Raw genomic sequence first — 13,781 nt, forward strand, 5'->3', positions numbered from 1 at the left:
TGTCACTTTGTAGCCTCCTTATGTCCTCTTCACAATTTACTTTTCTACCTATGTTTGGGTCATCAGCAAATTTAGCAACCATTCCTTCAGTCCCTTCATCCAAGTCATTGATATAAATCGTAAAAAGTTGAGGCCACAGCACTGATCCCCATGGTACACCACTTGTCACATCCTGCCAACCTGAAAAAGACCCATTTATGCCTGCTTCCTATTAGCTAGCCAATCTTCTATCCAAGCCAATATATTACTACCCTACACCATGAGCTTTTATTTTCTACAATTACCTTTAACGTGGTGCCTTATCAAATGCCTTCTGGAAATCTAAATACAGCACATCCACCAGTTCCCCTTTATTCACAGCACATGTGACTCCTTCAAAGAACTCCAATAAATTGGTTAAACATCATTTCCCTTTCACAAAACCACGTTGACTGCCTGATTGCATTGAATTTTCCTAAGTGCCCTGTTATAACATCTTTAAAAACAGCTTCTAACATTTTCCGTATGACCGATGTTCGACTAACTGGCCTGTAGTTTCCTGCTTTCTGTTTCCCACTTTCCGTTTCCCTCCCTTTATGAATAAAGCAGTTACACTTGCTTTTTCCAATCTAATGGAACCTTCCCCGAATCTAGGGAATTTTGCCAATATGGCTGACTCATAACTGCCCTCTAAAATGGTTTAGCAAGCCACTCAGTTGTGTCAAACCACTACAGAAAAAAAAATACAGGTATTCTGACACAGAGCCAGTTATCCAACTAAAATAAATATAAAAACAAGGAATATTTTGCCAGATTTTTTAATCTTCACACACGATTAGGAACACGTAATTTCCCACAGAATTTGCCATGATATTTTAAGTCAAACGGGCTCAATACTTTGCGGATTCCCATCATGTTCATGGTTGCAATTCTTTCAAAGGTCCAGGGATTCTGATTATTTTTGGCCTTCTGCTCATCTTCCTTCATCAGCTCCTCCAAGTGTTTCTTGCTGATTGTCTTTGCAGGAAACGGCAATTTCTTGGCAACTTCTGACAGAAAGGGCTCTACCTCCTCAAACGCACACTTGCCTCCAAACTCCACTATAATCCGGCCATGCTTGACTGGAGTGACATAATGATCGATGGCTCCTTTCCCACCACCCATTCTCTGACCTAATCCTTTGCGTGTAATGGGTTTATATGGAGGATTTACACGCCAGCGAGCAAACATGGTCTTGGCATCCATCCGTCGGTTAATGGTGAGGCGCATCATTTCAAAGTGACCCCAATGAAGATAACCACCTCCAAGAGCCTGCAGAGAGGAGGGGAAAGGTCCAGGGGAGGAGACCGAGGGTGGGGGCAGGGGGGATAGGAGATTCCGAGGGTGGTGGTGGTGGGTGGGGGGGAGAGAAGAGAAAGAGAGAGAGAGAGAGAGAGGAGAGACACACACACACACACAGAGGGTGGGGGCAGGGACAGGGAAGGGTACGGGTGGAGGCCGGGGCGGTGGGGGGGGGGGGGGGGAGGAGGGTGAGAGAGAGAAAGTGGGGCCCGGGGAGGGGAAATGAGGAGAGTAACGAATGGAACATTGGAGTTACAATTAATTTTTGACAGAACATTTTGTTTTGGTTTGTTACTCCCACATTGTCTATACTGAACTGTGTTGTTCTGTGCAAGGATTCAGGTTACACACATCAGGTTGTGCTTCAGCCAACATTCTCTGCCCAAGTGAGAACACCCAACTGGTGGTCTCACAGTGATCTGAACGGATATCAGCAAGAGCTCAATGCAGTTTGAAATGTTAATAGTAGCATGCCTAGGTTACACATAAACTATGAACCTACCAAATACAACACAGTACAACTTCCAAAGCTATGGCCAAATGTATCGCACTTCATGATTCCAGTTTCTCACCCCCTACCTTTTGCAAGGGTATCATAATTTACTTCTTACTACAGTTGGATAATTTCAAGTCACAAAATTTGTTGTATCATTTGTTATTTTGCTTTTACAGACGGATGCATTTGGAATGAAAGAATTCCATATTAATTCCATCACACTCAGGATTTCTTTCCTCCAATCCCAGTTCCTTTGTCAATCCTCCATATTACATAAAATGTACACAGTCCATGCTGCACACACTGCAGTCAACTGCCAGAGCCAGTATTAGCAGCTTACTACTTATCACTTTAAAGATTTTGGTCACATGTAATGTTGCAGCTTATGTTGAAGATAACAAAAGTGCACAGAGGGTGCCTTTTATTCATTGTACACCTCTTCTTCATCCATATGGAAGAAAATGCCCATCCCAGATCCTTCAACATGTTTTATTGTCATCTTGGAGACACACTTGTTCCCGCCCAAACGGCTCAGATGACATCAGTTCCAGGCTGGGTCCAAGAGTGACTCCCAACAAACTAAGGGCAGGGACAGGAAAGACAATTTCACACTTGCTGTGGACTGACCAACTGACCCTGGGGAAGTGAATTGTGGAATACAGATTTTCAAGGCTGGTAATTTAGCTCTCCTAATCAAGCAGCTAAGTCACACGGTCAACTGCTCACAGCTGAGCTCCTGTAGCCGCCCAGGGATTCTCCCCATGATTGATGCCACCAGGGCATTCGGGCAGTCAAGGGGACTATACTGGGGAGACTCAACAGCAATAATCAAACCAATTTTTATTTATACACTTAAGAGAAGTTTAATAGCTTTTGAGATCACCCAGTTGGGGAAATGCAGATACTTACGACAATGCCATACTGTCCCCAGGTGAGCGTATTAGCCCGTGTTGCTGGTCCACGAATGTCTCCCAGCCTTTTCATCCAGCGCCTGGGCTTCTTGTAGTTGGGGACTTTGTTAACAAATTTTAGCTTTGGCTTCTCTGGAATCATCACATCTGAGAAGAGAAACCCACAGGCTTCAACCAACCATCCCGACGACTCATTGCACCCCAGCAAATATTTATATTCAGAAGCCTGTGCCTTCCTTTCACAAAAAAATGTTTCCTTGTATAGCTCATTTGAATACAGAAAAGGTTCCTATATTACACAAGAGGGGTCTGTGAAATGTTTTAAAGAGGAGGGAAGTGCTCAGATGCAAAAAGGTTGAGAACCACTATGCTATAGTGCCTAAACTTCAAAAGTAATAATTGATTGTGGGATATACTGATGTTGTGAAAGGTGCCACATAAATGGAGGTCTTTCTATTGAAGGAACATCAGTGTACACTTGTAAAGGGCGCGATGTGCTCAGTTACTACACTTTGGGGCACAATACTGGAATTTTAAAAGGGGGAGGAGAGGTGATGACTTGGTGGTAATGTTACTGGGCTAGATATCAGAGGCCCAGGCTACTGCTCTGGGGACATGGATTAAAAGCCACCATGGCAGCTGCTGGAAGTTAAATTCAATTAGTAAATCTAGAATTTAAAAGCCAGTTGATTGTCATTAAAAACCCGTCTGATTCACTAATATACTTTAGGGAAGGAAATTTGCCGTCCTTTACTGCTCTGGCCTACATGTGACTCCAGGCCCACAACAATGCGGTTGACCCTTAAATACCCACTGAAATGGCCTAGCAAGCCACTTAGTTGTACCAAACCTCTAAAAGAGTTAAAAGGAATGAAACTGGATAGACCATGCAGCATCAATCTAGGCACTGAAAACCAACAAAGGCACACCCAGCCATGTTGACCCTGCAAAGTCCTCCTTACTAACAGCCTGTGGCAAAATTGGGAAAGCTGTCTCTCAGTCTAGACAAGCAACAGCCTGACATAGTTATACTCACAGAATCATACCTTATAGACAATGTCCCAGGCACCACAATCACCATCCCTGGATATGTCCTGTCCTACGGGCAGGACAGACTCAACAGAGGCGGCGGCACAGTGGTGTACAGTCGGGAGGGAGTAGCCCTGGGAGTCCTCAACATTGACAACAGAATCACGAGGTCACATGGCATCTAGTCAATCATGGGCAAGGAAGCCTCCTGCTGACCACCAAGTACTGCACCGCATCCCCTGTCCCCAGATGATGAATAAGCACCCCTTCATGTTGAAAACCAATTGGAAGAAGCAGAGAGGGTGGCAAGGGCACAGAATGTACTCTGGATGGGGTCTTTAATGTCCATCACCAAAAGTGGCTCAGTAGCACCACTAATGACCAAGCTAGCCAAGTCCTAAAGGACATGGCTCTTCAGCATGTGATGAGGGAGCCAACAGGATGGAAGAACCCACTTGACCTCGTCCTCATTAATCTATCACAGATCTGTCCATGACAGTATCGGTAGGAGTGACTACCTCACAGTCCCTGTGGAGATGAAGTCCCATCTTCCTATTGAGGATACCCTCCATCGTGTTGTGTGGCACTACCACTTTGCTAAATGGGATAGGTTTTGAACAGACCAAGCAACTCAAGACTGGGCAACCATGAGGGCCTGTGGGCCATCAACAGCAGCAGAATTGTACTCAACCACAATCTGTAAACCCTGGTTCAATGAAGACTGCAGAACAGTGTGCCAGTAGCAGCACCAAGCATACCTAAAAATGAGTCGTCAACCTGGTGAAGCTACAACAGAGGACTACTTGAACACAAGAGCGGAAGCAGCATGGGATAGACAGAGCTAAGCGATCCCAGAGCCAATGGATTAGACCTAAGTTCTGCAGTCCTGAATGATGGTGGACATTTAAACAACCAACTGGAGGAGGCAGCTCCACAAATAACCCATAATGAATGATGGGACAGCCCAGCACATAAGTGCAAAAGACAAGGCTGAAGCATTTGCAACAATCTTCAGCCAGCAGTGACAAGTGGATGATCCATCTCGGCTTCCTGCTGAGGTATCCACCATCACAGAAGCCGGTCTTCAGCCATTTCAAATCACTCCACCTGATATCAAGAAATGACTGAAGGCACTGGATACTGCAAATACAATGAGCCCTGACAACCTGCCGGCAATAGTACTGAAGACTTAGGCTTCAGAAATAGCTTTGACCCTAGTCAAGCTATTCCAGTACAGCTACAACACTGGCATCTACCCAGCAATATGGAAAATTGCCCAGATATATCCTGTCCACAAAAAGCAGAGCATATCCAACTAGGCAAATTACACCCCCCCATCTCACCACCCCACCCCATCAGTCTTCTCTCGATCATCATCAAACTGATGAAAAGTCTTGTCAACAGTGCTATCAAGCAGCACTTACTCAGCAATAACCTGCTCACTGATGCTCAGTCTGGGTTCCGCCAAAGCCACTTGACTTCTGACCTCATTACAGCCACGGTCCAAGCATGGACAAAAGAGCTGAACTCAAGAGATGAGGTGAGAGTGACTGCCCTTAACATCAGGTTGAAAGCATACTTAGCACAAAGGAAGATAGTTGTGATTGTTGGAGGTCAATCATCTTAGACCCAGGACTTCACTGCAGGAGTTCCTCAGGGTGGTGTCCTCAGCCCAGCCACCTTCAACTGCTTCATCAATGAATTTCCCTCCATCATTAGGTCAGAAGTAGGGATGTTCGCTGATGATTGCACAATGTTCAGCGACATTCGCGAATCCTCAGAAACTGAAGCAGTCTATGTGCATATGCAGAAAGGCCTAGACAATATTCAGGCTTGGGCTGATAAGTGGCAAGTAATAAGCAATGACAACAATGACCATCACCAACAAGAGAGAATCTAACCATCGCCAAGAAGAGAAAAACTAACATCTCCCCTTGACATTCAATTGCATTACCATCAGTGAATCCCTCGATATCAACATCCTGGGGGTTACAATTGACAAGAAACTGAAATGGACCAGCCATATAAACTCTATGGCAACAAGAGGAGGTTAGAGGCTGGGAATTCTGTGGCGAGTAACTGACCTCCTGACTCCCCATAGCCTGTCCACCATCTACAAGGCACAAGCCAGGAGTGTGATGAAATACTGTCCACTTGCCTGAATGAGTGCAGCTTCAACAACACAAGCTCGACACCATCCAGGACAAAGCAGGCCGCATGATTGGCACCTGGTCCAGTACCTTAAACATTCACTCCCTCCACCACCAACACATAGTAGCAGTAGTGTATACCATCAACAAGATGCACCCCAGCAGCTCACAAAGGCTCCTTTGACAGCATCTTCCTAACCCCAACTCTACCACATAAGACAAGGGCAACAGATGCATGGGAACATCACCACCTGCAAGATCCCCTCCAAGTTACACACCATCCTGACTTGGAATTATCACCGTTCCTTCGCTGTCACTGGGTCAAAATCCTGTAACTCCCTTTCTAACAGCACTGTGGGTATACCCCACCACGTGAACTGCAGTAGCTCCAGACGTTAGCTCACCACCACCTTCTCAAGGGCAATTTGGATGGGCAAGAAATGCTGGTCTAGCCAGTGATGCCCACTTCCTGTGAAGGAATAAAAATAAAATTTAAAGCAAGTATGTGGTGAATATGCATATGGAAAATGCTTGAATAGGTGACACACATAAAAATGAAGAAACATGGCATTAGAACAAATGAACCTGCCTGGAATGAGAGCTATCTTGGGAAAGGAAGCCAAAAATAGGAGTAAATCAACATTTATTTGGATTAACAGCTGTTACCCAGGTATTAGTCCTGGGAGCAGATTTGTTTTCTATTTATATAAACAATTTGGACAAAACCACAAGAGGAATAATACTGATGTTTAATGCTACCAAATTAGGCAACAGTCGACAGAGGGGATTTAGGAGGACAGATGATAGGTTATTGGAGTGGGCAGCTAATTGGCAGGTGCAGATCAATGCTGACATGTAAAATGCAACCCATTTTGGGAAAAAATATTGAAAGTATACCCTACACCTTACAACTGGTGAAGGATGAGAGAAATCTAAAGAACATAATTCACGCTGTGTTAGGGCAAAATGAATTGCAAAAACACATGAATATTGGTTGTTTCATACATGTGTTTGAAGAGGGTGTTGCTAAAGCTGGTAAATATATGCCCTCTGGTTTTGGCAGATGTGCCAGAATTTCAACCCACATAATTATTTCATTCATGCCCAGCCCAAAGCAAACATTGCTTGAGTCTAGGCCACGGGTATTAGGGAGATGACCGATACATTCAGCAGCCCGAGTTACAGTTGATGCAGCCAAGCCAAAACAGGTCATTCCAGCACAACAGAGCACTGAGCTGAGGGGCACCATTTCCCCTGCTACATGGAGCCTCCTTGCAAAGCGCCGTTACCTTGTTGGTTTTTATATTGTGCGTCTTACTTAAGGTGTATAGAATTAAGACAATTTTTTTTAGTTGATTCTCATGGTTGAAAAAGCTCAAATAGCACATTCAGAATAATTTAACATCTCGGCTATATTAGAAACAACCATAAAACCTGTTCCTCAAATCAATCATTATCTATAACCATGCTGTAGCAATACTACTAGAACAGCTTTATTTAAAGCACATTGATGTTTCCTGTTAAAACTATAGAGTGCAGCATAATAATTAGCCTTTTATCCCACAGTATAAACATGGGTCTTCATAATAATGCCATCCAACTGGAAAAGCTGGGAGCCACAAACGAGATGCTAAAAGGACCGGATGCAGCTTCAGAGCCACAGGTTACAGGCGACTAGACTAAGCAGTGAGGACCAAAAGGCTATTCACCCAGGTGGTCCAATCACAACCGAGTTTGACTGCGCGCTCAGTCAACATTATATACACTCACTCTGCAGCTGCAACACTCGGTACCTATGGTTGGAATTACAACAGAAACAGAACAAGTTGTTGAGCCCAACCCAGTACGAGTTGGTGTTTATCCTCCACATGAGCAGCAATCTAAATCGCATGTGCTAGCCCTCGCCCTTTAACCCCCTCTTTCCTTCCACCGTCGGAACTATTTTTCAAAATTGATATGGTCCATTTCAACCACTCACTCCGATAGTGCATTCTACAGCCTCATCATCCCCCTGTGATTTGTCCTAATTTCTTGTATTTAATCTTAAAACATCTCCTAATTTTCCATCCCTCAAAAAAGAAAACAACAGTGCATTTTGATAGTACCTGCGTAACATCAGCATGTTCCAAAGTGATTTACAGCCCATTAAGTACATTTGAAGTGTGGCCACTGTTAAAATGCAGGAAATCAGGCAGGCAGTTTGCACACAGCAAGCTCTCACAAACAGCAATGTAATAATAATCAGGTTCAGTGACGCTGATACAGGAATTGACTGTGTCCTTGACCAACGTCACATACTCTGCAGCTTGATTAGCAAGTTCACAAGGCTAGGACAATGGGGGAAACATTTTGAACTCTGTTTCGGAATAAGGCTCGGGATCTTTTGATTTACTGCACAAGTCAAAAGTCAGGAGTGTGATGGAATATTCTCGACTTGCCTGGATGAGCGCAGCTCCTACAATACTCAAGAAGCTCGAAACCATCCAGGAAAAAGCAGTCTGCTTGATTGGCACCACACCCACAAACATTCACTCCCTCCACCAACAACGCACAGTGGCAGCAGTGTGTACCATCTACAAGATGTGCTGCAGGAACTCACCAAGGCTCCTTAGACAGCACCTTCCAAACCTAAAACCCCTACTATCTAGAAAGACAAGGGCAGCAGGTAGATGGGAACACCACCACCTGGAAGTTCCCCTCCAAGTCACTTACCCTCCTGACTTGGAAATATATCACCGTTCCTTCACTGTCGCTGGGTCAAAATCCTGGAACTCCCTCTTTAACAGCACTGTGGGTACACCTACACCACATGGACTGCAGTGTTTCCAAAAGGCAGCTCACTACCACCTTCTCAAGGGTAATTAGGGATGGGCAATAAATGCTGGCCTACCCAGCAATGCCCACATCTCATGACTGAATTAAAAAAACCCTTAGTGGAATTTGAAACCAAGACCACCTGACTCAGATGCAAGAATGCTGCTACGGCTCGCCATTGGAAACTGGTATCAGGAGCTGCAACCCTGGCCACATTTTTAAACTTCCCTAGTTCAATGAATAATTGTAGTGCCCCAAAATACTGCCCAATTTAAATACAGTTTCAACAGTCGAACCAGCAACTCATGTGGCTCAAAACAATACTTTGTGGTGCACTTACACACCAAGCTATCGGGAGAGCAGCATTAATATATCCACTACTCTGACAAGCAAATGATTTTTTTCTTTCCTATCAGGTACACCTGCTGCTATCACCTTCACTACAACCTGCCTTACAGAAGAGCAAAGCCTGGGGCAAAGTTTCTTCGAACTCACCATCATAACTGGGAGGATGCTCATATGTCTTCAGTCCAACAGTGAGAACCTTGGTATAATTCTGATATGGGCCTGTAATGAATGTAGATGTTATTGAACATGGAATAATCATATAATAAAAATGAAATAATAACATCCATTGATTAGGAGGCTCCTTGACGTTTTTTAAGATCATAAGACATAGGAGCAGAAATTAGGTCATTTGGCCTATTGAGTCTGCTCCGCCATTCAATCATGGCTGATAAGTTTCTCAACCCCATTCTCCCGCCTTCTCCCCATAACCTTTGATCCCCTTACCAATCAAGAACTTATCTATCTCGGTCTTAAATACACTCAGTGACCTGGCTTCCACAACCTTCTGTGGCAATGAATTCCATAGATTCACCACTCTCTGGCTAAAGAAGATTCTCCTCATCTTTGTTCTAAAAGGTCTTCCTTTTACTCTGAGGCTGTGCCCTCAGGTCCTAGTCTCTCCGACTAATGGAAACATCTTCCCCACATCCACTCTATCCAGGCCTTTCAGTATTCTGTAAGTTTCAATCAGATCCCCCCTCATCCTTCTAAACTCCATCGAGTATAGACCCAGAATCCTCAAACGTTCCTCACATGTTAAGCCTTTCATTCCTGGGATCATTCTTGTGAACCTCCTCTGGACCCTCTCCAGGGTCAGAACATCCTTCCTGAGGTACGAGGCTCAAAATTGCTCACAATATTCTAAAGGTGGTCTGACCAGAGCCTTAGAAAGCCTCAGCAGCATATCCCTACTTTTATATTCTAGTCCTCTCAAAATAAACGCCAACATTGCATTTGCCTTCCTAACTACCAACTCAACCTGCAAGTTAACCTTAAGAGAATCCTGGACTAGAACTCCCAAGTCCCTTTGCACTCCAGATTTCTGAATTCTCTCCCCATTTAGAAAACAGTCTATGCCTCTATTCTTCCAACCAAAGTGCATGACTTCACACTTCCCCACGTTGTATTTCATCTGCCACTTCTTTGCCCATTCTCCTAACCTAACCAAATCCTTCTGCAGCCTCCCCGTCTCCTCTATACTATCTGTCCCTCCACCTATCTTTGTATCATCTGCAAACTTAGCCAGGATGCCCTCAGTTCCTTCATTTAGATCATTAATGTATAAAGTGAAAAGCTGTGGAGCCAACACTGACCCCTGCGGAACTCCACTAGTCACTGGCTGCCATCCTGAGAAGGACCCCCTTATGCCCACTCTCTGCCTCCTGCCAGACAGCCAATCTTCTATCCATGCTAGTAGCTTGCCTCTAACACCACGGGCTCTTATCTCACTGAGCAGCCTCCTGTGCGGCACCTTGTCAAAGTAGATAACATCCATTGACTCTCCTTTGTCTAACCTACTCGTTACCTCCTCAAAAGAATTCTAACAGATTTGTCAGGCATGACCTCCCCTTGGTGAAATCATGCTGACTTTGCCCTATTTTACCACGCACTTCCAAGTATTCTGAAATCTCTAATAATGGACTCTAAAATCTTACCAATGGCCGAGGTCAGGCGAATCGGCCTGTAATTTCCTCTCTTTCGCCTCACTCCCTTCTTAAACAGGGGGGTTACATTACCGATTTTCCAGTCCTCTGGGACCCTCCCTGACTCCACTAACGCCTCCACTATCTCTTCAGCAATCTCCTTCAGAACTCTGGAGTGTAATACATCTGATCTAGGTGATTTATCCACTTTCGGACCTTTCAGTTTTCCTAGCACCTTCTCCTTGGTAATGGCCACCATATTCACCTATGCCCCCTGACTCTCCTTGGTAATGGCCACCATATTCACCTATGCCCCCGACTCTCTTGAACTTTGGGGATGTTACTTGTGTCTTCCACCATGAAGACTGACGCAAAGTACCTATTTAGTTCCTCCGCCATTTCTTTGTTCCCCACTACTACTTCTCCAGCAGCACAATGTTCACTTTTGCCTCTCTCTTACCCTTTACATATCCAAAAAAACTCTTGCAATCTTCTTTTATATTACTAGCTAGTTTATCCTCATATTTAATCTTCTCCCTCCTTATTTCTTTTTTAGTTGTCCTCTGTTGGTCTTTGTAGGCTTCCCAATCCCCTGGCTTCCCACTGCCCTTCACCGCATTGTATGCTTTCTCTTTAGCTTTTATGCTGTCCCTGACTTCCCTAGTCAGCCATGGTTGCCTTCTCCCCCCTTTAGTATGCTTCTTCTTCCAAGGAATGAATTTTTGCTGTGTCTCCCAAATTACTCCCAGAAACTCCTGCCTTTGCTGTTCCACTGTCTTTCCTGCTAGGCTCATCGCCCAGTCAATTCTGGCTAACTCCTCCCTCATGCCTCTGTAGTTGCCTTTAGTCAAGTGTAATACCGTTACATCTGATTCCAGCTTTTTTCCCCTCAAATTGCAGGGTAAATTCTATCATATTATGGTCACTTCCTCCTAAGGGTTCCTTCACCTTAAGCTCCCTTATCAAATCTGCCTCGTTACACATCACTAAATCTAGAATTGCCTGTTCCCTGGTGGGCTCCACCACAAGCTGCTCCAAAAAGCCATCTCATAGACATTCCACAAATTCCTTTTCTTGGGATCCACTACCAACCTGATTTTCCCAGCCTACCTGCATATTGAAATCCCTCATGATCACTGTAACCTTGCCTTTCTTACATGCCTTTTCTATCTCCTGGTGTATCTTGTGCCCCACACCCTGACTACTGTTCGGAAGCCTGTACATAACTCCCATTATTTTTTTTTACCTTTGCAGTTCCTCAACTCTACCCACACAGATTCTACATCATCTGACCCTACGCCATTTCTTGCTATCAATTTAATTTCATTTCTTACTAACAAAGCAACTCCACCCCCTCTGCCAACCTGCCTATCTTTTCGATAGGATGTATATCCTTGGACATTTAGCTCCCAGTCCTGGTCCCCTTGCGGCCATGTTGTCGTGATGCCCACCACATCATACCTGCCAATTTCAATCTGCGCCACAAGCTCATATACCTTATTTCGTATACTGCGTGCATTCAGATACAACACCTTCAGTCCTGTATTTTCCGTCCCCTTTCTCATTGTCGTCTCTTTATCTGATGTGCTTGAAGTTAGATTCCTAGCCCTTTCCAAACATTTTGTGTTCTGGAGACTTTAATAGCCTCTCCTGGGCTCTTCTTTCTTTTCAGTTTTTCATAATTTTCCATTAGGTTGAATCCATCCCCCTACAAGTTAACCTGCTGCTTTGTTCCCCATACTTCTTGGAGTTTTACCCTTCCCTTCCAGACCATACACAAAAGATACAAGGCCAGAGCGTGTTGAATACAATAGCAAACTCGACCAAATGCCACACCAGCAAATGTTGACACGTGATTCAAAATAATTGCTCTAATATACTGTATCTGGTTTTCTTCAGCAAGCCTGCAGCTTAAACATAGAGAAGATAGTGATTTCACCAACAGTCACAGCATCAGAAACAAAAACAAAAATACCTGGAAAAACTCAGCAGGTCTGGCAGCATCTGCGGAGAGGAACACAGTTAACATTTCGAGTCCGAATGACCCTTCAACAGAACAGGTGCTGTCAGACCTGCTGTGTTTTTCCAAGTATTTTTGTTTTTGTTTTGGATTTCCAGCATCCGCAGTTTTTTGCTTTTAGTCACAGCATCAGATTTGGTGCCATAGCCAACAGCAAATTACGAGCATCAAGATTTCTCTTCAGGAATAGGTGGACAGAATGGAATCCAATTAAATGGTATATTCGATTTGTAACAGTTCTGATGGGAAACTGCCTTCAGGGTTGAGACAATTTCCATTCAAAGTCCAGGGGCAGCGCCCGGCTCACTCCAGGACCAGGCCCCGGGGCAGCGCCCGGCTCACTCCAGGACCAGGCCCCAGGGCAGCGCCCGGCTCACTCCAGGACCAGGCCCCGGGGCAGCGCCCGGCTCACTCCAGGACCAGGCCCCGAGGCAGCGCCCGGCTCACTCCAGGACCAGAATTCGGGATAACTTCCCAAGTGAGGAGTGGTTCCCAGCCGCGGCTCCTACCTGAGCTCCCGGAGTTGTTGCTGATTGCTAGGCGGACGAGGCCCAGGCGCCGGAGCAGAAAGGCCATAGCGGTATCTCACTTAAACCATCCCGGAGAGAGCCCAATCCGAGCCCGGCAGCTCAGCTACTCCCCCTGCCGGGTACAGCAGCGACAGCCATGGGTGAGGCGGGACTAATGCCCGATCCCGCTCTCCTATTGGTCCCCTTATGCCTCTCTCTCCCATTAGTCCACTGATTTCACCGTCTGCCAATGAAACCTTTGCTCCTTACCTGTTGAGTTCCAGGTCTCAGTCTTTGCCATTCACCCTCTGAGCTACATTGCCTTCTCAACTCCTGTTCAATTTATCTCCAATCTCTCCTCTTTATCCTGGGTCTCCTTCTCATTTAGAGCTAGTTTCTCCTATATCATTGTTGTTGGTGACTGTCCCCTGTTTCGAGGATTACGTCTACTCAGGGTCACAAGTTTCTGCCATGGATCTCCAGGTGACTAAACAGGCCGATTCTCTCAACCCGCGGATCATTGGTTACATAGGGCAGGACG

The 13,781-nt window shown here is 45.2% G+C and overlaps 1 protein-coding gene across 1 annotated transcript; it reads right to left on the reverse strand.

Annotated features, from left to right (window-relative positions):
- Positions 1 to 781: 781 nt before the first annotated feature.
- On the reverse strand, positions 782 to 13,397 carry mrpl16 (mitochondrial ribosomal protein L16). The gene is made up of 4 exons (XM_041196390.1): positions 13,241 to 13,397; positions 9,216 to 9,287; positions 2,726 to 2,874; positions 782 to 1,290 (listed from the first exon to the last, which is right to left on the reverse strand). Exons 1-4 carry the CDS (start codon positions 13,305 to 13,307, stop codon positions 805 to 807), a joined length of 774 nt encoding a protein of 257 aa, XP_041052324.1. The 5' UTR covers positions 13,308 to 13,397; the 3' UTR covers positions 782 to 804.
- Positions 13,398 to 13,781: the final 384 nt, after the last annotated feature.

Source organism: Carcharodon carcharias, chromosome 9 (assembly GCF_017639515.1).
Source record: "Carcharodon carcharias isolate sCarCar2 chromosome 9, sCarCar2.pri, whole genome shotgun sequence".
Lineage (NCBI taxonomy): Eukaryota > Metazoa > Chordata > Chondrichthyes > Lamniformes > Lamnidae > Carcharodon > Carcharodon carcharias.